Source organism: Hippichthys cyanospilos, chromosome 6 (assembly GCF_059441005.1).
Source record: "Hippichthys cyanospilos isolate Australia breed blue-spotted pipefish chromosome 6, RoL_Hcya_1.0, whole genome shotgun sequence".
Classification (NCBI taxonomy): domain Eukaryota; kingdom Metazoa; phylum Chordata; class Actinopteri; order Syngnathiformes; family Syngnathidae; genus Hippichthys; species Hippichthys cyanospilos.
The window spans coordinates 19,522,476-19,548,117 of NC_142374.1; the positions used below are offsets into that span (position 1 = coordinate 19,522,476).

Consider the following 25,642-nt stretch of genomic DNA (forward strand, 5'->3'; position numbering starts at 1 on the left):
CAGCCCGTTTGAAGTGGAGGTGGGACCTGAGGCGGGTTTCCAGAAGGTGAGGGCCTGGGGTCCCGGTCTAAAGACGGGGATGGTGGGAAAATCTGCTGACTTTGTCGTGGAGGCCATAGGCACAGATGTTGGGACGCTGGGTAAGGCATCATAATCTTATGGCCCAAACCCACCTGCCGAAATCTGCCATATAACAGTGGCGAGAAGATGAATCTGTCATTTGCGTGTTTTTGTGAAGGCTTCTCCATCGAAGGCCCCTCCCAGGCTAAGATCGAGTGTGACGACAAGGGTGACGGCTCCTGCGATGTCCGCTATTGGCCAACGGAACCAGGTGACTACGCCGTCCATGTCATTTGCGATGACGAAGACATCAAGGACAGCCCTTTCATGGCTCACATCTTGCCCGCTGCCAACGACACCTTCCCCGAAAAGGTAACCCGCAAAACCCATTCATGTTGGGCTTGTTTACAAGTACTTAAAAATGTTGCAGGTAAAAGCCTTTGGACCAGGCCTGCAGCCTACTGGCGTTACTGTCAACAAACCAACTGAATTCACCATTGACGCCCGAATGGCTGGGAAAGGTCCGCTCACCATCTATGCCCAGGTATGGGGAGCTTTCTTTTCAGATTCAGCGAAACGTTCACTCATTCAATCCCAAAGACATTCTTTTACGTTTTCTTTTTTTAAAGATTGCAGGCATTCAATCCCAGGTTGTTTTTTTTAAATGCTTTTGGGTAAAGAGGGATCTAAACAGGCCTGGTACTAAATTGAAAACTAAAGTAAGCAATTACTTTCAGTATTTAGGTACTAAAGTAAGCAATTACTTTCAGTATTTAGGTACGAAAGTAAGCAATTACTTTAGTACTTAATTAATGAAAGCAATTGATTACTTTAGTTCTAAAGTAATCAATCACGTTAGTACTTTTTTACCTTGTCAAGTAGGTAGTTAATTGCTAAAGTAATCAGTTACCTTAGGTACTTAAGTACACATGGAACCAATTATTTTAGGTAACTACATTAGCTACTAAAGAAATGACTACTTTGTAGTTGCTAAAATACTAAAGTGATCGATTACTTTAGGTACTTCTGTACCAGAGTAAATAATTACTTTGCGTACTAAAGTACTAAATGATTGATTGGAAACTAAAGTAGTTAGGTGCTAAAGTATTAAATTGATCTCTTTAGTGCTTAATTGGTTAGTCAATTATGTTCATACTTAATTATTAAAGTAATCCATTACATTATTATTAATTTATTTTGTTCCAGACATTTTTAGACACTCCTTAGCAGAACACTTAAAAAAAAAATGCAAAAATGAAAATGGGAGTAGATTTTCAAAACACACCGGCCATTATAGAGACATATTTTTATGTGAATAGCAAACTCAACTTCCATCCTGTTGATTTGCCTTTTGCATCCACTTAGGATGCCGAAGGGTGCGTCATCAACATCAAAATCACCGACAAGGGCGACGGCACATATCTGTGCACGTACACGCCTACCAAGCCCATTAAACACACCATCATCATCGCCTGGAGCGGCGTAAATGTGCCCAACAGCCCCTTCAGGGTAAGAAACATGCAGATGCACTCATAGCACTCAACATCCTCTTTCAGAATTCTATGTTCGAAACACAGCCTGGAGGCAGAATATTCGGTAAAGTAACAGACCGGGCACAAAGTATTTGATCACAGGCATGAGGAAAGTGTTCAGTTGGGTTGATTCATTCATTAGCATAACGCAAAGCTAGCCTGCTGGCAAATATCAGCTGTACATATTTGTTTTATGGCGAATAGTTTCAGTATTTGAAAGAAAGCTTTGTAAGCATTGTAGATTTCAACATCCAGTCACAGTTACAGTTCCAACTGTCGGAATGTTCATTCGAGACAGCTATAATGTAAGATATGTGACATCTGTTTTTTTATATGGCTGATAGCTTTCATTCAGTTTTGCCTTTAAAGTATTGAAATATGATGAACTATTAGTATCACCATTCATTCTTACTAAATTCATTTCCTGTTACTGACATCTTCAATGTTATTAAAAATGTGACGATGTAACAATTATTATTTAAAACACAGATAAGCCGCACCGGAATATAAGGCTCAAAACATGAGGAAAAAGGCACGGCTCATAGTCCAAAAAATACGGTAGTGTGTGTGATGTCACGGGAAAAATTCCTGTTCCTCGGGCGCTCATGTACACCGTGAATTCATTAGGTGCTGGTCGGAGAGGGTTGTCATCCAGACAGGGTCAAGGTCTACGGGCCCGGAGTGGAGAAGACGGGCCTCAAGGCTAATGAGCCCACATACTTCACTGTGGACTGCAGCGAGGCTGGTCAAGGTGAGCGCGTATGAGAAAATGTCGGTTATAAAACACCTGACAGTCCGGGTGAATCCCAATCAAAAGAGAGCCTTAATGCCGAGAAGACTTTTGCGTAATTGTAATGAAAAATGGGGTCAGTGTCAGAAAACGTACAGGAAAGAAATCGTTTTTATCCGTCAGCCTCTGATTCGGAGCCTCGTCTGTGAACTTTTCTCACTGTTAGGCGACATCAGCATTGGAATCAAATGCGCCCCAGGGGTGGTTGGCCCTGCTGAGGCAGACATCGACTTTGACATCATCAAGAATGACAATGACACCTTTACTGTCAAGTACACTCCCCCGGGAGCGGGTCGCTACACCATCATGGTGCTCTTTGCTGACCAGGTAAGATTAGAGCTCTTATGTAACGTCACCTTAGGCCAGGATTTTTTTTCTTTCTTTCATTATTAACGATTTTTCTCATCATTTCCCCTGTCAGGAAATTCCCATCAGTCCATTCAAAGTCAAAGTTGACCCCTCCCACGATGCTGGCAAGGTGAGAGCTGAGGGTCCTGGACTCAACAAGACAGGTTTGTACGCCAACGGGAAGTAACCAAGTATAAATACCTTTGTTCTTCATTTGATTTTTACCGGTATATGTGCTTATTTCGTCTTCTGAGGACTTATGAAAGGAGATAGCTAGCTTATCAAAATAAGCTTGTTACTTCTGCAACCGCTGCGGAAAACGACTCAAGGCAAAATCATTCACGAGTTAGACCTTGATTGATTGAAATCTCGGGGTTTTATATGGCAAAAAAACAAACCAACAAGGCCGGCTGCAACATTAAGGCACGTAAACAAAGAATTTTAAAGATATCATCTGAAAAAAAAGACATAAAAATAAGGTGCTTTTTCAATTGTCATCATGTGGTAAGTTAGCAGTTTTGCTATTAAGCTATTTCCGTGCTAAGGGACGATACTGTTTAATTATAGTGTGTATCCTTACATGTTTTCGTGGCAAAAATATATCTGCTTAGTCTCCTTTGGGTTTTAAATATCCCAGCAGGTCATTGCAGGGGTTTCCAAATCATCATAGAAGGCTCTTTCCACCAGCTGGCTTGCGAGCTAGCAAGTTAGGCCTCGTAATAATAGCATTGAAAACGAGTTTCTGTATCTTCTCAATTCAGCATTAAATCATTCTCAGTCTTTTCTTTCAGCAGTTATTTTTCAACATTTACGATGTATTTTTTAGAGTTTTATTCGTACTACTTTTGACAGTCAAATTCACAATACAAGTATTCGTACTTTTACGAGTACTTTTCGGGTGTGATACTTTGTCAGACAAGGTGCTTGTGAGCAGCATTGGTCGGACTTAGAAAAATGTGTGTTTGATTACAGGGGTGGAAGTGGGCGCACCGACCCACTTCACTATCTACACAAAGGGAGCAGGCAAAGCTAAGCCAGAGGTGCGCTTCGCAGCCTCGGGCCCAGGAGAGGCGGTCCGTGACTTTGAGATCATCGATAACCACGATTACTCCTACACAGTCAAATACACCGCTCTTCAACAGGTGCGTTGGCTTTTAAGTCCATTTGTGTTTGATGAGATTGCGGCAATTACTCACCGTGAATCTTTTCTCTTTGGTCTTTCCAGGGTAACATGGCGATTACAGTGACCCATGGAGGAGATCCCATTCCTAAGAGCCCCTTCCATATCACAGTGGCACCACAGCTAGATATTGGAAAAGTCAAAGTGGAGGGATTAGACACCAGTAAGTATATTTTCTAACAAGGCTCTTATATGTTTTTAATTTCCTGTGAATGGTTTTCAACTACTTCCTTCCTTCAAGAAATCTAATTTGGGCCCCAAGGTGCATGGTGGGGCGGTGCCCTAGGGCCCACTATCGACAAGCATCCTCTAACCCTAACTCTGACAATATTTATTCACTGTTCAACTTAATTTGTTACTTAAATCATTTATATTTGGTTTTCTCAAACAAATATTCAGAGTGATCTAATATTTGTACGACCATCACGCTACAAATGTAATGATCAAATCCGGCATATTGCCAGAAATGGGTTGCTTGCACATAACTACGCTGCAAACGATGCATGAGTCAATTTAAAAAGAAGTGTGCCCTACAAAGCTAATGTTTTTATTCCAGAAGTGGAAGTGGGAAGGGACCAGGAATTCACGGTGAACACAAAGGGTGCCGGCGGGCAGGGCAACGTTGGCGTGAAGATGACTTCACCCACCGGCCGGCCAATCCCGTGCAAGCTGGAGTCGGACAAAGCCAAAGGCGTGCACAGCGTGAAATACATCCCCCCGGAGGAGGGGCAGTACAAGGTGGATGTCAGCTATGACGGAAACCCCGTCATGGGAAGCCCCTTTGGGTTGGAAGCCGTGATGCCTGCTGATCCTTCAAAGGTAAACGTTCAGCAAAGTGCTCTTGAACAATTACTCAGGGGGGAATACTCCATCCTCACCCGCCATTGGCGAAACTCTATGAAAGACAGACCATATACTGACTATCATATCACTTTGAGTATATAGCCCGTATTAACTAATGTTTAACCTGACTTTTTTGCATCAGGTCCGAGCATTTGGCCCAGGTCTTCAGGGCGGTATCGTGGGTAAACCAGCTCCATTCACTATCGACACTAAAGGAGCAGGCGCTGGTGGGCTGGGCCTAACGGTGGAGGGTCCTTGCGAAGCCAAAATCGAGTGCCAAGACAATGGTGACGGCACGTGCTCCGTCGCGTATCTGCCTACCGAGGCCGGCGAGTACGCCATCAACATCCTATTCGCCGAGAAGCACATCCCGGGCTCTCCTTTCAAGGCGGCAGTGCGGCCCGCCTTCGACCCCAGCAAGGTCACTGCCAGCGGTCCAGGTCTGGAGAGGGCAAAGGCTGGGGAGACGGCCACCTTCACCGTGGACTGCACGCGGGCCGGAGACGCGGAGCTCACCATCGAGATCGTGTCAGACACCGGGGCGAAAGCCGAGGTGCACATCCAGAAAACGGCAGAGGGAACTTTCTCCGTCACGTACATCCCACCTTTCCACGGCGCGCACACCATTACCATCAAGTACGGAGGACACATGATCCCACACTTCCCCAAGGTTCTGCAGGTGGACCCTTCCGTGGACACCAGTGGGGTCCACGTCTATGGACCGGGAGTGGAGCCAAGAGGTAAAAAGACAAATCAAAACTTGTTGATCTGTAAAACAAAGACAACTATCCTTGTTTTTTACATGACGACCAAATGATCTACTTTGAGGGGAACCCAAGCGCTAACCCTGAACCCAAACGATAACCCTACACCCACACTTAACGCAAACTCTTGAATAATATCGGACGATCAGCCTGTCTTGTGTTAGTGCCAGTGTGGTGACACTCTAGATCTTTGGTTTGAAATTCCAGTCCTTGAAGGGAGGTATCCTGCAAGTTTTACAGGTTTCTCTCCCCAAAACACCTGGTTCAATTGATTAGCTCATTAGCAAGGTCTGCAGGAGCTTGATAATGATCCTAATCATTTGAATAAGGCGTGTTAGAGAAAGATGGATTGCTAACATGCAGAATACTGACCCTCAAAGACTGGAATTTGACACCTATTCACTACAGAATTTCTGTCATTGTTGCTCAAGCTAAAAATAGTAATAGTTACGTAAGAACTATCTCACATGTCATTATGATCAACACTTCTTGTAAATCAAGCGGCATGGTGAACTAGTGGCATGCAGGTCTCACACTCAAAAGGTCCTGGGTTTGAATCCTGGTTATGTTCAAGTACAATAGCATCTTGAATTCCAATAGCACCGACTTGGTCAGCTATGGAAATAGAAAAACTTGTAAATCGAGTTTTTGCAGTATGAAGGTTTGAATAGGTCAAGGTACCAAAGAAGACAGTCCAGGTTTTGGTCCATACCTCTAACCGCAAATCAGCTGGGATATGCTCCGGCTCACCCACGAGTGGAATGACTGAGGTGCAACAGAAAATAGATGGATGTAATAAACCAACATGATTCATTAGAGATTTGCTTTTGCCAGGGAATCATTTATCATGCAAAATGTCAAGATGTTCAAATGTCACCTGCTTCTTTCCTTTTTCCAAAACAAAATATATTGGCCATGACAAAAAGGTATACAGTAATAGCGGATTAGGATATTGACTTAGGGCTCATGGATGTCATCTTCTAAGTGTCTAGGATGGGCCGGGGAAGATAAATACCGACAGGGCTCTGCGATGACAAAGGGCTTCTGTACCTAGCGACAAATCACGTTAAGGGCCGCTTTGTTCCCAGGCGTCCTGCGGGAAGTCACTACCCACTTCATTGTGGACGCCCGCGCTCTCAACAAGGTTGGAGGAAATCACGTGAAGGCCCGCATTGTCAACCCCTCGGGCAGCACCACTGAAGCCTACACAACCGACAAGGGCGATGGCACCTATCGAGTGGAGTACACGCCCTTTGAGGATGGTAGGACACATTTGTGTTTCAATGTCAAATGATGATTTATCATTATGTAGTCCTATACTGTACTACATTGTAGTTGTGGCTTTGTCAATTGTAAAATGACAACAAACTATCTCCTTCACAAGAATGATATGCATCCTAGACAGCCAGTCCAAGCCGCTTCAGTAAACAAACAAATATCCACGGAATAGGAACTATTACAAAGAACTTGCGTTGTTCAGCAATTGGGCAATTAGCTATTGCTTCTTGACGCGCTTGTTTGTTAGCAATATGTGGCACTACATTCATGTACTCTTTCAAACTTGTCCTCGGTTGAAGAATATAGTCTTCTCGGGGAAGTGAACAAAATAAGAATTCCATTGTGTAGTATTACTATGCATATGACAAAAAAACTTGAATCTTGAATTGAATACAAAGGATGTGTAAAAACTTTCAACCCTGTATCAAACAGCTAGTACTTTGTATACTAGCTGAGGATGTGAGCAATAAGTCTTGCACCACATTTACGTGTGTTTCAAGCCAAGGCACATCTTGGAGCCCCTTGTCAAAAGAAAAAAAGAAAACATTTGTTCGGCTCAGGCTCGGTTGTCACGGCTGAAAGTTAGGTAGGTATGCAAATGTGCCAAGTGAAGCATGGGACGTTATGAATCAATGATTTCTGTCATGCGTACCAGTTACTGCATGTGCATTCCGACCCATCATACCACATCATTGTGACAAGAGTCTGGCCCATGAGCCCCGGGTTTGACACCAGTAGTCCAAAACCTCCGAAAACAAACAAACTGTCACAAAGGATGTAATCAAATGACTAACAGGTGTTGGTATAGTGCACCACTGCGGGAACAGAGAGTAAGAAAAGTCAGTGTGAGAGATTTGGGGAGGATATAAATACGGAATGATGCAGTGCTGCAATGATGTGAGGGCCAGAGAGCAGGCAGCTAGACAGGCTCTGATTTATAAATAGTCTGTTCTGGAACAGAAGCTCTTAACCAGGCAGGTATGTGTGCCGAAGGCTGCTAGAGCACCTGCCATACAGTAGGAGCATGACAGGGGTTATTAATAAAGTAGAGATCTTTAACACCCAACACAGAGATGACGCAGCACCAGAAAAATGAAACAATCTGTCAAAGATATGTTGCAACACACTATTTACCACACCAGATGACACATTTTTAATTTTGGCCCGTAATTAAAAGTCATCAAAATATGCCAGTAGCAGAAATATTGTTTTTCTTTCTTGAACATGAATAATTCAAAGTGTGTGCTTGTGTGCAGGCATGCATCTGATTGAGGTAGTTTATGATGATGTGCCGGTACCCAAAAGCCCCTTCAGAGTGTCAGTGGTGGAGGGATGCGATCCCACCCGGGTGAGGGCCTACGGACCAGGCCTTGAGGGAGGAGTAACTAACAAGCCAAACTGTTTCACTGTGGAGACCAGGTACTCTTATCTCCAAAATCAAATAATAGTCAACCGTGTTTAGAACTGATAGATAGTTGAAGTCACTCTTTCTTTGTCTGCAGGGGCGCCGGAACCGGCGGTTTAGGTCTAACCATCGAGGGTGCGTCTGAGGCGAAAATCTCATGCAAAGACAACAAAGACGGAAGCTGCAGCGTGGAGTATGTCCCCTTCACGCCTGGAGACTACGACGTTAACATCAACTACGGAGGTCACCCTATCCCTGGCAGTCCCTTCAGGGTGCCTGTCAAGGACCCCGTGGACCCCAGCAAGGTCAAGTGCTCCGGTCCCGGCCTGGGTTCCGGAGTGAGAGCCCACATCCCACAAACGTTCACGGTGGACTGCACTCAGGCCGGACACGCCGCGCTGGATGTTAAACTCTTTGGGCCAACGGGTAATGAGGGAACACCTGGAATGTTTTTTTTAGAAAAGAACTTAGCTTTGGAACGATGCAGCCTACATCATCTAATGTGTTTAATTTGAAGGTACCATGGAGCCAGTGGGAGTCAAAAATAATGGTGACGGGACCCACACGGTTCACTACACCCCAGCACAGGATGGACCATACACCGTGGCAGTCAAATATGCAGACCAGGAAGTCCCACATAGGTATGCATCCATTAACCAAACTATTTATAGTGACAACTTCCGCTAAGGAATATATAACGCAGATTCAGACTTGCCTCTCTACCGTAAGAATCCATGGCAACTTATGAAAGCAAAATTGCAGGGGCTGGACTGTACTTTATCCGCTGCCATCCAGCAGCCACCGAATCAATTCATCTCTCTCCATTTTATCTCTGCCATCAACAGTCCATTCAAAGTGATGTCTCAGCCCGGGCACGACGCCAGCAAGGTACGAGCCAGCGGTCCTGGTCTGGACAGCAAAGGCGTGTCGGCCAGCCTTCCCGTGGAGTTCACCATCGATGCTCGTGATGCTGGCGAGGGGTTGCTCACTGTGCAGATTCTGGTCAGTCAACTCAGCATCTACCTCTTTTTTGTTTTTGTTTTTAAAACATTGTGGCTAATGCCAGTTCTCGATGCTTGGTAGAACCAAAAGGGGATGTTGGCCTTAGTTGTGTCGCGAAAAACATTTTTCAAGTTCGATGGTCAAGTTAGAGTCAAGCCTAAGTCAAATACCAAAGAGTTAGAGTCAAGTCTGACATTACAAAAAAATCATGACAAGTCAGATTCTGGATTTGAGTCAACCGGCCCTGCATTTGTCACATCAGTTCCACCACCTAACCAGAACCCTCCTGCTGACAGGACCCAGAGGGCAAGCCAAAGAACGCAAGCATCCAGGACAACAGAGATGGCACCTACACAGTGTCCTATGTACCCGACTCTATCGGCCCGTACACCATCACCATCAAATACGGAGGCGACGAGATTCCGTACTCACCCTACAGGATTCAGTCCAATCCCACTGGAGATGCCAGCAAGTGTCGTCTCACAGGTAAACGCATCCATTCGTTATTTGCGCCATCAAATTTACATAGGTGAATTCTATGTAAATTTGTGACTAATTTCTGACAATAACAGCCCCTTTTGGGACTGACAATTTGAAATTTAGACATAAAAGGATTCTGTCCAAGTGATGATCTATACAGCGCTTGCTAAAGTATATCGCGAAAGGTGTAAATCCACAAAATAAGACTGAAAACAAAAAGAAAGTTGCAGGCATAACCCTTTCCAAACAGTTTTGTAAACACAGATTTTTGACACAGTTTTACAGTATTCTACAAAACTGACAACAGAAAAAGAGAATTAAACATTTTTATAGCGTCAATCACTCACATTTATAGTTTTAGTCGGTCTTTTTGCATACTTGTTTATCTAGTTGAAATTGTTGTTTCAATATCAATACAAAACAATGTGTATTCGAAAAATTATGTCGTTGTTTATAAAAACATTAAATTATGACTTTGGCAATTATGCTACTATGTGCCCAGAAGTAGTAAAGTCATTCAATCTCAAAGGCATATTTTTATATTTATTTCCAATCCAGACGTTCAATCCAGCTACGTAGGCATATTTTTTTCAATTTATATTGATCTTCAAAAAATTTCAAGGGTTTATCTAAAGGATTGACTAAAAATGGCTGGTACTCATCCACTCACTTATCGATTACTAAAGTAAACCATACTTTAGTGCTTTAGTGCCTAAAGTTATCATTTTTACAGTGGTACTGAAATTACTGATTGATTACTTTAGTACTTAATTACCCAAGGTGATCGATCACTTAATACCAGCCATTCTTATAACCCTCTTTGGTAAAAAAAAATAAATAAAAAAAAGATACGTAAAATTACATGGAACAGCACAGCAAGACATTTAAAGAGAATATATAGAGTAATAAGACAAATTCAGTTTTAGATTTAAATATGCTATTTTTAGAATTCATTCAGTGGAGCTCATTCCTACAACACTGAAGGCACAGAACTGAAAATTTGAACCGGGGCTAAGCAATTAACGATCGAAAGATGAACAATGATATATAATGTTTATTCAATTTATTTATGATTGAAATTCTTACTTTGCAGTGTCCATTGGAGGACACGGTGTATGTAAGTAATTTTATTATATTTTTACTCTGGTACTGCTAGAAAACATTCCAAAATGAATGCTTTCACACGTCCTTTTTTTCTTTTGTTTTTTCTCCACCAGCGGGTCTTCAGAAGTTGCAGACCTCAGAGGACACGGTAATCACAGTGGATGCCAAAGCCGCCGGCAAGGGCAAGGTTACGTGCAAGGTGTTGACTCCGCAAGGGATGGAGCTGGACATGGACGTGGTGGAAAATCACGACGGGACCTTCGACATTTACTACACGGCACCCGAACCCGGCAAATATGTCATCACCATTCGCTTTGGAGGGCAGAACATCCCCAAGAGTCCCTTCCATGTGGTGGTGGGTAGATCAGGAGCTTTAACTATAATTAGTCCAGTACCCCTGAGGTGACGTTAAGGCACTCCAAAGGGGGTGCTTGAGAGTTCAGAAAGTTTCTGCGGGTATCGGCGAATCTAATGCAATGATTTTTAATGCCAGGGAAGGAACAGTCGATTTTATTATCGAATTAAGAGCAAAGCAATTGGAACACCGTATTGCTAAGTTGTGTTATAGTTGACACTTGCAAAATGTTTTATTATATTTAGTCAACTCATTCAGTGCCATGGATGGGAATTACTATCTTTTAAAACAATAATAACAATAATACCAAAAAAAATTCTAGTCAAATACATTTTTTATGGAAAAAAAGCTGTCACCCTTGAGTAATGGTTACCTAATATAAGCCAATTGAGCACTGTAGTGATAAATGTGACCATTGGATGGCAGTACATTCACCCTGACACAGCTATTACCTACAACAATTCCAACTCAAGAATGGAAGTCAGCTTTTCACTATGTATGTAGATTAGTTTATTAAATCAAAAAGGGATGGTATTGTGTTTTAAAATTGCATAGGTATGATTTACTCTATTTAAGATTAAATCCAATAAAATTTGCAAATACTGTATCATCTATACCAGCGGTCCCCAACCACTGGATTTTTCAGTGAATATACTTTTAACCCTTTTGTGGTATTCTGACACTAGGGAGCTGAAATTTCACCCAGATAGTGACAACATGTCAGAGTTAAAAATTGCTTGACCTTATAGTTATCACACTACCAGGAGTGTGCCATTCTTTGGCTAAAATACTGCAAGAATGATGTGGAAGAAAATGACCCAAAAATATTTCTTGTGTTCAAAAGGCCTCAAATGAGCCCGTTGCACCTCGTGACACGGTGGATCCCCTCTTCCGACCGGTCAACTTCCTGGTGCCTTTCACACCGCAGCAAGGAGAAATATCAGGTGCCAAGCGCATACAAAATAAAGCCTCCCGCCTACATGAATGTGAGCTGACCAAATCCATTTTCTGTCAATCCCAGGTGAGGTCCGAATGCCCTCAGGCAAGACGGCCAGGCCACATATCACGGATAATAAAGACGGCACCATCACCATTAAGTACCAACCAACCGAAAGAGGCCTACATGAGATGGACATCAAATATGACGGCAACCACATTCCAGGTCCAGAAAAATCACTTGCAGTAGCTGTCAAATTATCGCTAGAATTCAAATGTCTAAAACTTGTTATTTAATTTGATCAAACGAGTGACCTAAACCAACATGTGATTATGAGATAAATTATGGAATGCAATCTGATCAGAATTTGCTTCAAAGGGACGAAGTTGAACTGGAATGCTCTAGATTGTAGACTACGGTCTAGGACAGTGGTTCTCAAATGGTACGAGCACCTCTTGGGGGTATGTGAAGGAAATTCTGGGGGTACTTGAGATTTGAACGGGGTTTCTGCAGCTATTAGCAGATGCTTTCAAATTGAGAGCAAAATAATTAGAATATTATTGTTGAATTGTATTACAGTCAAGTTTACAAAGTCAAGTCAAGTCATACAGAACATCATAAATACATAACAGCATCCCCTGAACAAAGCTCCCAGAAGGGGAAGGAAATTTTTTTTCGGTAACCATTATTTCTAGATTATATAGCTATATTTTTAAATAAAATATATCATACAGCATTTGTTACAATAACAAACATTCAGCATGCAAAAATAATATAAGAAAAAGTTAATATAAATGCACAATATTTTGAAAAATGAATGTTTTTAAATGAACTCCCGTTGAATAACAGTGATTTATTTCAAATCAATCAGTCAACTATTATGTGTATTTATTAATTATTAGTAAAATGTCAATTCCGTTATTTCACGTCGACGAGGGGCGTCCTACCTTGAGCGATACCACATAAAACGCTCTGTAAAAAAAGCATAAACGTGTTAGCCACGTTAGCCGCAGTAGTTAGCTGCGGTAGCTAACTGACAGTGGTACCGAAGACGACAAACCAGGAAGTGGCTTGTGATTGGCTGCGGCAGCAAATTTCCCCATAAGGCAGATCACGTGGGAGGGTGGAACATCTTTATTTACGGGTTTTTTTCAAATTTGGATGATTTTAAATAACCGTGACTTTCAGAATCGCCATATATTGCCAATAATGCCATATTAAGCATATAATGAGCCTCGCTGAGACAAAATGGACAACAGCGGTCACAAACAAATAGGCCGTCTCTCAGGAAGACCTATTAGCATAAGTGGTTAATGAAGTCGTATTACAAGTGTCAATACATGTCAAAAACATCTTATTTCTCACGATTAACAAATGTCAATACAATCATTTTGCTCACTGCAGGAAGCCCTCTGCAATTTTTTGTGGACGCTGTGAACAGCGGAGTGGTGTCTGCCTACGGTCCTGGCCTGAGTTACGGCATGGTCAACAAAGCTGCCACCTTCACCGTGGTCACCAAGAACGCAGGAGAAGGTACAAAATATAATGATTAAATGTAATGGAAAGTTGGCATGTGGTCTTCCACCTCTTACTACCACTTTTAACATCGTAATTAGCAAACCATCCATGAAAACAAATCATTCTAACATGTTTATGTATACTTTGTTTTTTATGCTTTGTGAAAAAATTGTAGCCTGAAAAGACTAAATAACACATTTCTACTAAATTAGGAATGACCACACACATTTGAGTCAGCATGGTTTGTTCAAAAGTGATCAGTAGGAACGGCAACTGTGTCATGCTATTAAAGCGTGGTTATTTACGTCTATTTAAAAACTGATGAAAAGAAATCAGAATTCTCTCCCCACGTAATATTGAGCAACCACAATTGCTGCTAGCTAGTGGCTAATTTATGCTAGACGCTCCAAACTGGCAAATAGGCACAATATAATACATCGTACAGCGAAATTTTTTTTTTTTTTTTTTTTTAATTTTTAGAACCCCGAATTGTCAATTGAACGTGATTTCAGAATAACATAGAGTTGTTTATATCGGGAGTTGCAAATCAATACTCTTCTTCGGGGCACTGTTTGAGAGCTGTTAGCCGACATGCTTCCCGGAACAACCTTAAAAGTATGTCTGTTTGGTATAGTAAGGTTTATTTTATCGTTATTACCGTGTTAGCTGGCGTGCTTTACTGTCTTGCGGAGCAATGGCAAGCAATAAATTCTCTCGTGTCCCATTAAAAAACAACAGCGGCCGAAAGGAAATACTTCCATCCCTAATGACTACTTAAAAAAAATACAATCACACCAAGCAATTGTGCCATGTACATTATCTAGCGCAATTAAAAACCAAGGCAGAAAAATCCAGGCCTGATTCGGACAAAGCTGTTTCCATGAAATCAAGACCATCTGCTTGGTGTATGAGCTGAAGGACACTCCGAGGCATACCCAAAAACCATACAAAACACTTTTTCTTCAACACCTCTGTCGGCCAGGAAATTGGCTGCTATTCAGCCCTCCAGTCTCCTACATGCATTTCTCGAGTATTGAGGTGACAAACACATGTCGTATGAGTTTTTTTTCCAGGCTTATATTATGCCTCTTGGTGGGGAAATGGCCTAAGTCTTTTTTTTATCTTCCTCCTCTATCTCTCGTGTTTTTCTTTTCCCTTCTAAAATCCCGGGTGCACCGTAACGAGTACCGACAGGCTGACAAGTCTTTTGTTTGACATTGCCTTTGTGTGTTTATCGAACAGTTCGATTAACTTAAGTGAAGTTCCATTGCCTTGTACTTGTGCAGGAGTAATTAACAATGAAAAAAATCTTTTAAAATGATTGTTTGTTTCAGGTGGTCTCTCCCTGGCAGTGGAGGGCCCATCTAAGGCAGAGATCACTTGCAAGGACAACAAAGACGGCACCTGCACTGTGTCCTACCTCCCTACGGCCCCCGGAGACTACAATATTATCGTCAAATTTGACAACAAGCACATTCCCGGCAGCCCCTTTGTTGCCAAGATCACCGGTGAGAAAAATCTTTCAGTCCGTCCTCAAGTCAACCGCCATTCAAACGTCTCAAACCAAACCACCTTTGATTTGCCAAGGGGACGACACCATTACCAGGACGTCCCAGCTGAACGTGGGCACGGCCGCCGACGTGTCGCTTAAGATCGCCGAAACGGACCTAAGTTCTCTGAGCGCCAGCATCCGAGCGCCTTCGGGCAACGAGGAACCCTGCCTGCTCAAGAGGCTGCCTAACAGACACCTCGGTAAGAAAGAACTCAAATCGGGCCTACGGGAGACCGCTTAACTAACTCCCTCTGTCCCTCAGGTATCTCATTTACGCCTAAAGAAGTCGGGGAGCATGAAGTCAGCGTGAGGAAGAACGGCGTGCACGTGGCCAACAGCCCTTTCAAGATCATGGTCGGCCAATCGGAGATCGGCGAGGCCAGCCGCGTCAAGGCTTTCGGCAAAGGCTTGGTGGAGGCGCACACTTTTGAGATGGCCGAATTCTTTGTGGACACCAGGAACGCCGGTACGGGACACAAAGACCACGATAGACGCTGAAAAGACAGAATCGTAGAAAAGGTAGAAAATTGCATATTTCGTGTTTTTAGGTTATGGTGGACTGGCGCTGTCCATCGAGGGTCCCAGCAAAGTGGACATCAACTGTGAAGATATGGAAGACGGCACGTGTAGAGTGACCTACTGTCCTACGGAACCTGGAAATTATACCGTTAACATCAAGTTTGCCGAAAAGCACATCCCAGGTGGGCAAAATATTTTTCCTTCATCCTTTAAGAGATACTAAACTTATTTAGCAATTTTCAGCGGAAAAAAAGTATTTTTTTTCCACTGTAGTTAATTTGATAATCAAATTATTTTTCTGGAACATTTAATACCTTTAAAAACATTTTTACACTCGCTGTCAAATGAAAATGACATTGCGTGCTCGAGACTCGGCTAACGTCTAATCATGGCTCGACAGTTTTCTGGATTTGGTCATGTGACATTTAAAAGCTAAACCGTGATTGGTTGTTACCTATTTTGAGCTGTCAATGGTAAATTATGGACAAAATATTAACTTTTTACTGCTGACCATGGCGGAATATGCTTAGTATCCTTTTCAGTTTAGATACTTGTGGCAAAAAAACTGAGGATAATAAGTAGTAATTTAATGAATAGAACAATGAGGAGATAATATTTCTGATTACCAAATATGGGCTTGCATACACAGTATATTCAAACTTAATTGTTGGATAAATTCTAGTATTTTTTTGCGCATACACAGGCAAAAAAAATTCAATACAATAAAAAAAGTAATCATTATAAGTATCATATATTATTAGTCATGAATAATCATAAAAACTACATTATTAGTCCAGTTTGAATATTATAGCGGTACGGAAAAGTATACTCGAAAGCGAGCGTTTGTCCTTCGTTACGTACCACCTTGGGAAATGTTCCAGATCTTAAGGAAGCCTTTTAATTTGTTTCCCCCAGGAAGTCCGTTCACGGTCAAGGTGACCGGCGAAGGCAGGATGAAGGAGAGCATCACCAGAAAGAGGCAGGCGTCCTCAATTGCTTCAGTGGGAAGCACCTGCGGACTTAACCTGAAGATTCCAGGTCAGTACACAAAATGGCGCCGATCATTACACCGGCGTATGACAGAGAAACTTTTAGTGCGGTGGTTATCACCATAATAAATACCGAAACATAAGTAGCATCTCATGTTGCTTCAAGCAACCTCTCCTTATGACCTTCTCCTTGCCGGCAGGAAACTGGTTCCAGATGGTGTCGGCCCAGGAGAGGCTAACCCGGACGTTCACCCGCAGCAGCCACACTTATACCCGTACCGAACGCACCGAGATCAGCAAAACCCGCGGCGGAGAGACCAAGCGGGAAGTCCGGGTGGAGGAGAGCACCCAGGTGGGTGGAGGAGGAAGCCCCTTCAGAGATGTCTTTGGAGACTTCCTGGGCCGCGAGAGCCTCAGCAGCTTCGCCGGCATCACGGCCAGACCCGAAGGTGACCGACCATCTTTGTACTTCTACCGCGTTAGTAACGTGGTGATTAATATTTGTACCTAACCTATAACGATGTCTCAAATCCTCAGCTGAGATGGGCTCCCAGGCCATGACGGCGCAGGTCACCAGCCCCAGCGGAAAGACGGTGGACGCCGACATCGTGGACGGAGGAAACAGCACGTACAGCGTACGCTTCATCCCCCAGGAGATGGGACCGCACACCGTCAACGTCAAGTACCGAGGCCAGCATGTCCCCGGGAGCCCCTTCCAGTTTACCGTGGGGCCCATGGGGGAGGGAGGAGCGCACAAGGTCCGCGCGGGAGGACCTGGCCTGGAGAGAGGCGTGGCCTCAGCACCTTGTAAGCGGACCGTCGCATTTGCTTCCCCACATTATGTTTGGATAGCTAGTTTTCAAATAGGTAAAAATTGTGATCTAGAGACCATATTTTTCTCACTTTTACTCTTCCCACACGCCTGAAACACATTTAAGCTTGTTAAAACACACTTTTGAACATATTCATTAGCACTTCTTCTCACACTCATGCTGTGAAGCGATGGAAAACTGTTTCACTTTTAGGGAAAGAAAAAGTAGACTCTTGCTCACACAAGTTGTGTATTTTGACGCCAAAATGTTTAACCAAACTCTATTATTTCGTCCCACAGAACTCGGCTAGCTTAGCTGAATTTTTGCATCTAAATTTGTTACTTGTACTTAAGCACGAGAAAATCAGTACTTGTACTTTTTGTATATATTTTTTACATTTGAGGGAATTAAACATTTGTATTGTGTAAACAAAAACCAAACTGTTCGACTAAACTGTAATTTCGTGTAACAGAAGTCAATTAACGTAATGCTAACAATGCAAAACGTCTTGCTAACAATGATAGATGACAGCTGTTACGGTAGTTATTAACTTGAATTTCAGTCTGTACTTTGTTGCTTGTATTTAAGGACATGAGAATCAGTACTTGTCATTTTTGTTACATTAGAGAAGTGCTAGCTTAATGCTAACAATGCAAAACGTCTTTGCCAACAAAGATATTTGAAAGATGTTATGGTAATTATAAAATAGGATTTCAGAATGTACTTGTACCCGAATACAGCAGTAAACTTGTTTACATAAAAGTGAATGTAACATCGAATAGTTATCACAGTGTTAAATAAAAACTCATTGTCCTATGATATGGAACAATATTTACTTAGAAAAAAGTTAACTTTTTCAAAATTCTTTAAAAATTTTACAAATTTTTAACTGTACTCAAGAGCTCTTGTAAAAAATGCCACTGGGTTTTTTTTCAAGTAAATATAACTCCCCGTTTTTGTAGTGCATAAATAGTAAATAAATAGTCTGTACCTTTTTCCTTGTACTTAATCAGCACTGAATCACTACTGTTGCTGTTTGTCTTTTAATAAAAAAAACAAAATGTTTAATATAATTTTGTCTAACAAGTTGACTACCTTCATGCTAATGATAGATGTTGCAGTAAATACAAACATGAATTTAAAAGTCCTCATTTTTATTACTTGTACCAAAGTACAGACGCAAATCTGTATTTTTATTTTTTGTCTTTGTTTTACCTGACTGGGAACTAAACATCGAAAATCACCTTAGCGAGTGAGGCTAACAGAAATTAGCGTTGATGATTTGGTAACTGCGCTCAGCGCTGCCCATTATGTTGTGGCAAAAAGGTGGTACTACATGCTAGTCTCAAAACTCCTCTAAATTATGGTTTCAAAATTTATGATACAGCAGGGGTGTGAATGATAAATTGCGATACAGGGAGAGTTCCACTGTATTTCTTTTTTTGATGAAGTGTTTTTCCTTTCCAGCCGAATTTAGCATTTGGACCAGAGAGGCCGGCGCCGGTGGGTTGTCGATTGCCGTGGAGGGGCCGAGCAAGGCGGAAATTTCCTTTGAGGACAGAAAGGACGGCTCCTGCGGCGTCTCCTACATTGTGAAAGAACCCGGTAAGTAACTCACAAGGCGCCTAATTGTCCTTATTTTCATTTTCATCCGAGCGCGTCCTTCCCCGTCTCCGTTTTGTCTGTCATCTTCTCAGTGTTTGCCTCTCCGGTTTGTGTGGCGCTGAAAACTAATAAGCCATCTGTTCCCTCAGGTGACTACGAGGTGTCAATTAAGTTCAACAACGAGCACATCCCTGACAGCCCGTTCATCGTTCCCATCGCGACGCTGTCAGACGAAGCCCGCAGGCTCACGTTCACCAGCCTGCAGGTGAGAACTTCCACGCACCCACACGGAGAATTTTAATTTGTTGCTGAAAATAATCAAAAGTTGTCAAGCTGGGGAACAACAGCGCGAGCGCTCGGAGCTGCGTCTTTGTCCTTGACGTGTTGATGAAGCGAGAGGCTGGCGGGATGGGTTGAGGCTGGCCGCCGATAAAGGTCGGGATTAACTGTCCCTTGCTAAGCTAACGCCGGACTATGCATGGGCTGTCACATCGTCAATGGCGACAAGGACAACAAAAACTCGATCCCGTGGCCGCTACGTAACTCGTAACTGCTCGATTGAGGGCTCCGTCTCTTTAAATCCGTTTTTTAACATGCCCGGGATGCGTAAAAACTGAGTAGAAATTTCAGACGTCATCTCGATAGCAATGGGCCTCATTTTAGAGCATTTGGTCATTTACATATCGAAATCAGGGCATCGATGCCATCTACTGGTGATTGTGCATCAGTAAAGATTGACATTTCCGTAAAATTCCACAAATATTGCATTCAACCGTTAATTTGCTACTGAAATGTATGTGATGGAATAATTGTATATATGTATATATGTTATCATATAAAAACACATTGCTTGCACACCTCTTAACCCACTCACTCACACACACAGGAACACATACACACACTCCCACTACAGCAACATGAAAATAACGTAAGCCAGGGACGCTGTAACCCGGGGGTCCACTGTGTATGATACACTGGTGAAAAAAATGAGTAGTTACTATTGTGCTCTTTATCTACTTTGTGAAGTAACGCTCAAAATTCGTTTGCCAGGTTACTCATGGTTTGTATTTATTTGATTTATCGATTGTTTACACTTGTAACTGGTTGGAAATGCATGTAATCGAAGATAACATTACATAAGAGTGCCAAAGAGTTTTGCGGTCATCTTGAAATCCCCAAAAGTTTCACAGTTTAACTTTTTAAGTCAATTATTTTTGACAGAGTCCATACAGGTTACAGCTTAGTCTAAATATGAAAAAAAAATAATTACCTTTTTATATATAAGTAAATAAGTACATCAAAGTGCCTGAAATAAAACTGATTTTATTGCAATTACAGATATGAGAACACCAACCGACCAGCCCAACATCACCCAGTGGGCCCCGCCCCTTTAATAGGAAGCACTGCTTTACACAAAGGAATATTTTTTGTGTGCAGAGCTGCAGCGCATAATACCGAGAGACTACAGATGTCCAAGTAAACATGTGCAGAAAAAGCTAGTGTCACTGATGTGACATACTTCACACTTGCCCCTTTTATTTGCTTTCACACTTTTCACAGCCAGCAATATTAAACACTTTTTTTTTTTTTTTTTAAATGGGGGAGGGTGCCACTTCAGAGCGTTTTCTGCCACGAGAGGCCCGCTGAAGTGCAATATCAGAGCAGCATTTCAAATGTCAGGCAACCTCTCATGTCTGCGGCGGCCGCTCGTCCGCCTGCAGGCCACAAACACTAAACGCCTCGCTATCAACTCTGACCTTTCCTGCCTCGCGCGCCCAACCGCTCCATCTATTCTCGTCCGGCCGGGATGAATCACATGCTCGCCGTCCCTGGAGGGCCACGCGCACGCATACACACATAACGTGATGGCGTTTTTCCCTCTCTTTTTTTAGGAGAAGGATTTGAAGGTAAATCAAGAAGCCTCGTTTATGGTGCAGCGCAACGGCACTCGCGGTGTGGTGGACGCCAAAGTGCACACCCCGTCCGGCTGCTCCGAGGAGTGTTATGTCACAGAGTTGGATGGCGGTAAGCGACACGCTTCGAAGCAGTCCGTCCGCTCAATTTAAAGCGCGGTTATTAATACCTGGATTAGAGCTGTCTTTTAGGAGCCACCTACCGTATTTTCCGCACTATAAGACGCACCGGATTATAAGGCGCACCCTCAATTAATGACATATTTGCAAACTTTTTCCATATGTAAGGCGCACCGGATAATAAGGTGCACCCTCAATTGATGACGTTTTAAAAATTTTTCAATCACAAAATAGTAATACTCAAAGTAATAACAATATTACCTCAAATAATAACTCTAAACAGCATAATAACGCAATGTCACTATGAGCAACCTTGTCCAACTGTAAACACACAAAAGAAACAGGTAAAGCTTACTTTATTAGTTCATTCCCCATCTACCAATCCCAATATTGATCCATATATAAGGCGCACCTGATTATAAGGCGCACCATCAGCTTTTTAAAAAAAAAAATAAGGCTTATAGTGCGCCTTATAGTGCGGAAAATACGGTACCTAATTTTTAACGAATCACACTGCAGCAAAATATAAATTAGTACTGCTGCAGCTATCAAATATTTTGTATCCTGAAATCCTTTTGGAAATTCTATTAAACAATCAGGGACTCATATAAATATGTGTATAAAAGTTAAAAAAAAAAAATCAAAAGAGACATTTTTTGTTGGCTGAAACAGCACATTTGAGCAAGCCTGAGTGACCAGTTAAAAAAAAAAAGAAAGAGTGATCAGTGGGAACGGCAACTCTTCAGTTGTCGTTTACCAGCCGCAGCATTGTTTTCATTTCATGGTGTCTTTTTTCAGTGCTTTCTTTTAAAGTGAATTGCTTTGAGTAAAGATCAAAGGATTGGACAAAATAGCGCGCGGCGGTTAATATTGTCGCGCTTTTCTTCCAGACAAGACTGCCGTTCGCTTCATTCCCCGCGAGAACGGCGTTCACTCCATCGACGTTAAGTTCAATGGCTGCCACATCCCCGGTAGCCCCTTCAACGTACGGGTAGGAGACCCCGGACTGATTGGAGATCCGGGCATGGTCACGGCCCACGGTCCTGGACTGCTAGGCGGGAACACAGGTGGATGCAGCCGCCAAATACGATAAAGTCATCCAGTCACCAGGATGATTTTTTTTTTAAGCATCGCTGTCTTTGACGCCTTCGTATAGGTGTGCCTTCCGAGTTTGTGGTCAACACTTGCAACGCCGGGCCGGGGACGCTGTCGGTGAACATCGACGGGCCGTCCAAAGTCAAGATGGACTGCTGCGAGTGTCCAGAAGGCTACAAAGTCACGTACATCCCCATGGCGCCCGGCAACTATCTCATCACCATCAAGTACGGCGGCCCGCAGCACATTGTCGGAAGCCCCTTCAAAGCTAAAGTCATAGGTAAGCACCCGTCCATCAGGGAGGAGAGACCGTGGTCCACCTTTCCCACCGTTGTGGGTACCCCCACAACAAGGGGATCATTTCATTATCTGTGATTTTTCTACGATTTTTACATGTATTGCATACTTTCGAATCAACGTGCGTCCATCGAATGCATTGTTTTTTTCAACATATTAATCATTGTCTATTTATTCTGTTATTCAGCAAAACCTGGCCACTTCCAAACATTTTTTTTTACAACTTCCTACGCTGGTCACGTTGTCTATTATTTACCCGAGATCTCGTTGTTGTGAGATGTCATCTGCAGGATCTCGTAATCGAAAAAAAAATGCTTTCTAAAAGTGCTATCTTTAGACCAGAAACAACATCAACTAGGCAATTTTTTTGAACAACGACGGTCAAATTTACCATCAAGTAACAATGAAAGTGAAAGGTGAAAACGAAACGTTTCAGAAGATCGAGAAGAGGAACATTAACTAGGCAAGTTTTTTAGCATCAGTGGTCAAATAATACACCTTCAACTAACAATCAGCCAGAAAGAAAAAAGTAAAAATGAAATGCTTCGGAAGATCGAGAAGAGGAACGAAACACACATGTTGAAGATAAACAAAGGAATACTCAAAGTAAAAAAAAAAAAAAAACCCTGACTTTTCTACCAAAATGGACTAAGTTATGATTCAAGTCATGCCAAATTTATTTGTACTGCCCTGAATCTCCACAGTCTCGAAGGGCTTCACAGGTCAAGAGAAATCACAGATAGCATCACAACTACCCAACGGCATCCTCTGAACAAAGCTCCCAGAAAACAAAAAGGAAAAAGTCAAAAACCCCATTTGAGGAAAGTAAGAAACCTTCAGAAGGGACTGCCAACTTAGACTTACTTAGCAAGTTGTAAGATTAACTTTTCAGCATTTTGGGAGTTGGATTACAAAACAAAACAGGAAACCACACCCCTCTAGCAGCATCCCTGACCTTTCCTCGACCTTTGGTTTATTTTCTGATCCCCCTGCGTGTATTACAGGCGCCCGGCTATCAGGCGGACACAGCCTTCACGAGACTTCTTCCGTCCTGGTGGAAACGGTCACCAAATCGTCCAAAGTGGGCGGCAGCGCTTTCAGCTCCTCGTCCACCTCCTCGTCCACTACGTCCGCCTCGTCCAAGCTGACGTCGGACGCCGGCAAGGTGGTGTGCCGCGGAATGGGCCTGACCAAGGCCACAGTGGGGCAGAAAAACAATTTCACAGTTGACTGCGGCAAAGCAGGTGAGGCCGTCGCCCACGTGGGCTGATTTTGCACCGGCGCTTCGTCAACAAGTCATCATTTCAGGAGGCGCTCGGGTTGCATCGTTTGATTTGTTTTTTTCTTGAAAGCAAACAGCTGTCTGCTCCAGATGGAAGTCTATTGCTAGCTTTGTTAGCAAAATCGCACTTGGAGGCTATGAACAATGTGAACAGCAAGGCAGCAAATGATAAAACTCACTGGGCCACATTCTCCGATAAATTTAGCAAATTTGCTCATAGGGGTCGGATTTTGTTACCGCGTGTCCTTCTATATCCCTTTCCACATCATTTTTGTCACATTAGCATTTGCCATTGAAACTCTTGGGCTAATTTGTTTTTAACTTTCAAATGTCGAGTCTAAATTCAGATAGCGGTGTGCTGTTCAATCACATCATCCTCGATCATCAATTAATTCATTCAATGCCAGGGACGTATATTTACGGATTTACGGATTTGAAAGTCAAGATTGGTTGTTGCGAGCCCAGTTTAGCAGCTAACTGTTAAGTTTTCCGTCTGAGTGTCAACTTGTGGCCATAATTGAAATGTAGGGAGTAAGACCTGAACGTAGTCTGAAAAGTACAGAATCAACTAAAATCTCATGCCCGGTACATCGCAGTGTATCGTTGAACGTCAACACATTTGGCGTTTTTTTGTGCGCAGGTAGCAACATGCTGATGGTGGGCGTGCACGGCCCTCACGCTCCCTGCGAGGAGGTCTACGTCAAGCACATGGGCAACAAGCTCTACAACGTCACCTACACCGTCAAAGACAAGGGCAGCTACACCGTCATCGTCAAATGGGGGGACGATAACGTCCCCGGGAGCCCCTACAAAGTGCCTGCGCCCTAAAATCAAAGCGGCAGAGCTCAGCCCACCGATTCTCTTTATCAGCATCAAACACCCCTGGCGCCCCCTCCCTCGCCCCGTCGTTTTGCTGGCCTCCACTTTGGCCTGATAACAATTGACTGCACTGAAGCTAACTGCGGTTTCAAGTGAGCGGAGATGTGTGTGTGTGTGTGTGTGTGCGCGTGTGCCAAAAATGCGTTAAATCGCAGAAGCCGCATTTACAAATAAGCATCGGAACGTCAAGGCAACAAAGCGTGCTTTAGTGATGTTTGTTTGGCAATTTCCCTTTTTCTTTTCCACCGCTCTGTTATGCAAATGTAATATGTGAATATTCATCGGGAAGAGCCAATGTAATCGCGACAGTATTGAAGTGTGGCACACTCTTGGTTTTGTAAGATTTCAAAAGAAAACGACTGCCTTTTTTTGTTATATTAACCTATTTTTGCAGACCTAATAAAGATTTCATTGAGAAATTTACCTAATGCATTCTTTGTTGCAAAAGGAGTCATCTCAAAGGTCACTACACAAAAACTACCCAATTGACACAGATAAACAAAGTTAAAATAAACATGTATGACAAATATAAGTCGTCAGAATGTGTAAATCGGATTAGGGTCCAATCCTAACGGGAAACGCGGACGTTATTTGTGTACGGGCCAGTAGAATGGGACCACTTGGCGAAATTTTTTGCGATTTTTTTGTGCTTTTGTATACAAAAACAATTAGCCAAAAACACGAAGTCAAAATCTCGTTTTTTTTTAACATCATCGCGCAGGGAATCGTCATATTGAGGAAAGCTCAAAAACAAACTCTCGCAGCATAATATTCAATTTTATTCTGTATGTCACGCATCAAAACAGAATTTCGTAGAAAATGGCGTGAAATAATGAACCGACACCGCTTCGTTGTCTTTGATATCGATTTGTGGTTTTTGATGCTTTTCTGATCATTTTTTTGTGCCATCTGCAAACACGAAATGCAACTAATAATATCTGTGATTTATTTATTTTAAAAATCAATTAATCCCGTTGTACTTT

General features: G+C 42.7%; 1 protein-coding gene across 2 annotated transcripts in view; it reads left to right on the forward strand.

Moving 5' to 3' along the window:
- Positions 1-25,082, forward strand: part of LOC148422685 (filamin-C-like) — a 42,716-nt gene extending 17,634 nt beyond the window's left edge. For both annotated transcript variants that reach the window (XM_088416894.1, XM_088416895.1), the window contains 36 exons: positions 4-140; positions 239-432; positions 491-604; positions 1,426-1,569; positions 2,220-2,343; positions 2,549-2,709; positions 2,804-2,894; positions 3,703-3,872; positions 3,956-4,073; positions 4,467-4,729; positions 4,896-5,493; positions 6,606-6,779; positions 8,052-8,214; positions 8,298-8,626; positions 8,718-8,841; positions 9,046-9,202; positions 9,499-9,688; positions 10,776-10,799; positions 10,900-11,141; positions 11,986-12,085; positions 12,163-12,303; positions 13,483-13,611; positions 14,931-15,104; positions 15,184-15,348; positions 15,411-15,614; positions 15,697-15,849; positions 16,583-16,705; positions 16,857-17,105; positions 17,194-17,463; positions 18,936-19,073; positions 19,223-19,338; positions 20,966-21,098; positions 21,997-22,173; positions 22,263-22,481; positions 23,503-23,742; positions 24,421-25,082. In XM_088416894.1, the coding sequence (XP_088273020.1) occupies positions 4-140; positions 239-432; positions 491-604; positions 1,426-1,569; positions 2,220-2,343; positions 2,549-2,709; positions 2,804-2,894; positions 3,703-3,872; positions 3,956-4,073; positions 4,467-4,729; positions 4,896-5,493; positions 6,606-6,779; positions 8,052-8,214; positions 8,298-8,626; positions 8,718-8,841; positions 9,046-9,202; positions 9,499-9,688; positions 10,776-10,799; positions 10,900-11,141; positions 11,986-12,085; positions 12,163-12,303; positions 13,483-13,611; positions 14,931-15,104; positions 15,184-15,348; positions 15,411-15,614; positions 15,697-15,849; positions 16,583-16,705; positions 16,857-17,105; positions 17,194-17,463; positions 18,936-19,073; positions 19,223-19,338; positions 20,966-21,098; positions 21,997-22,173; positions 22,263-22,481; positions 23,503-23,742; positions 24,421-24,608 (6,436 nt within the window). In that variant the 3' untranslated portion in view covers positions 24,609-25,082. The remainder of the gene's footprint in view (positions 1-3; positions 141-238; positions 433-490; positions 605-1,425; positions 1,570-2,219; positions 2,344-2,548; positions 2,710-2,803; positions 2,895-3,702; positions 3,873-3,955; positions 4,074-4,466; positions 4,730-4,895; positions 5,494-6,605; positions 6,780-8,051; positions 8,215-8,297; positions 8,627-8,717; positions 8,842-9,045; positions 9,203-9,498; positions 9,689-10,775; positions 10,800-10,899; positions 11,142-11,985; positions 12,086-12,162; positions 12,304-13,482; positions 13,612-14,930; positions 15,105-15,183; positions 15,349-15,410; positions 15,615-15,696; positions 15,850-16,582; positions 16,706-16,856; positions 17,106-17,193; positions 17,464-18,935; positions 19,074-19,222; positions 19,339-20,965; positions 21,099-21,996; positions 22,174-22,262; positions 22,482-23,502; positions 23,743-24,420) is intronic.
- Positions 25,083-25,642: the final 560 nt, after the last annotated feature.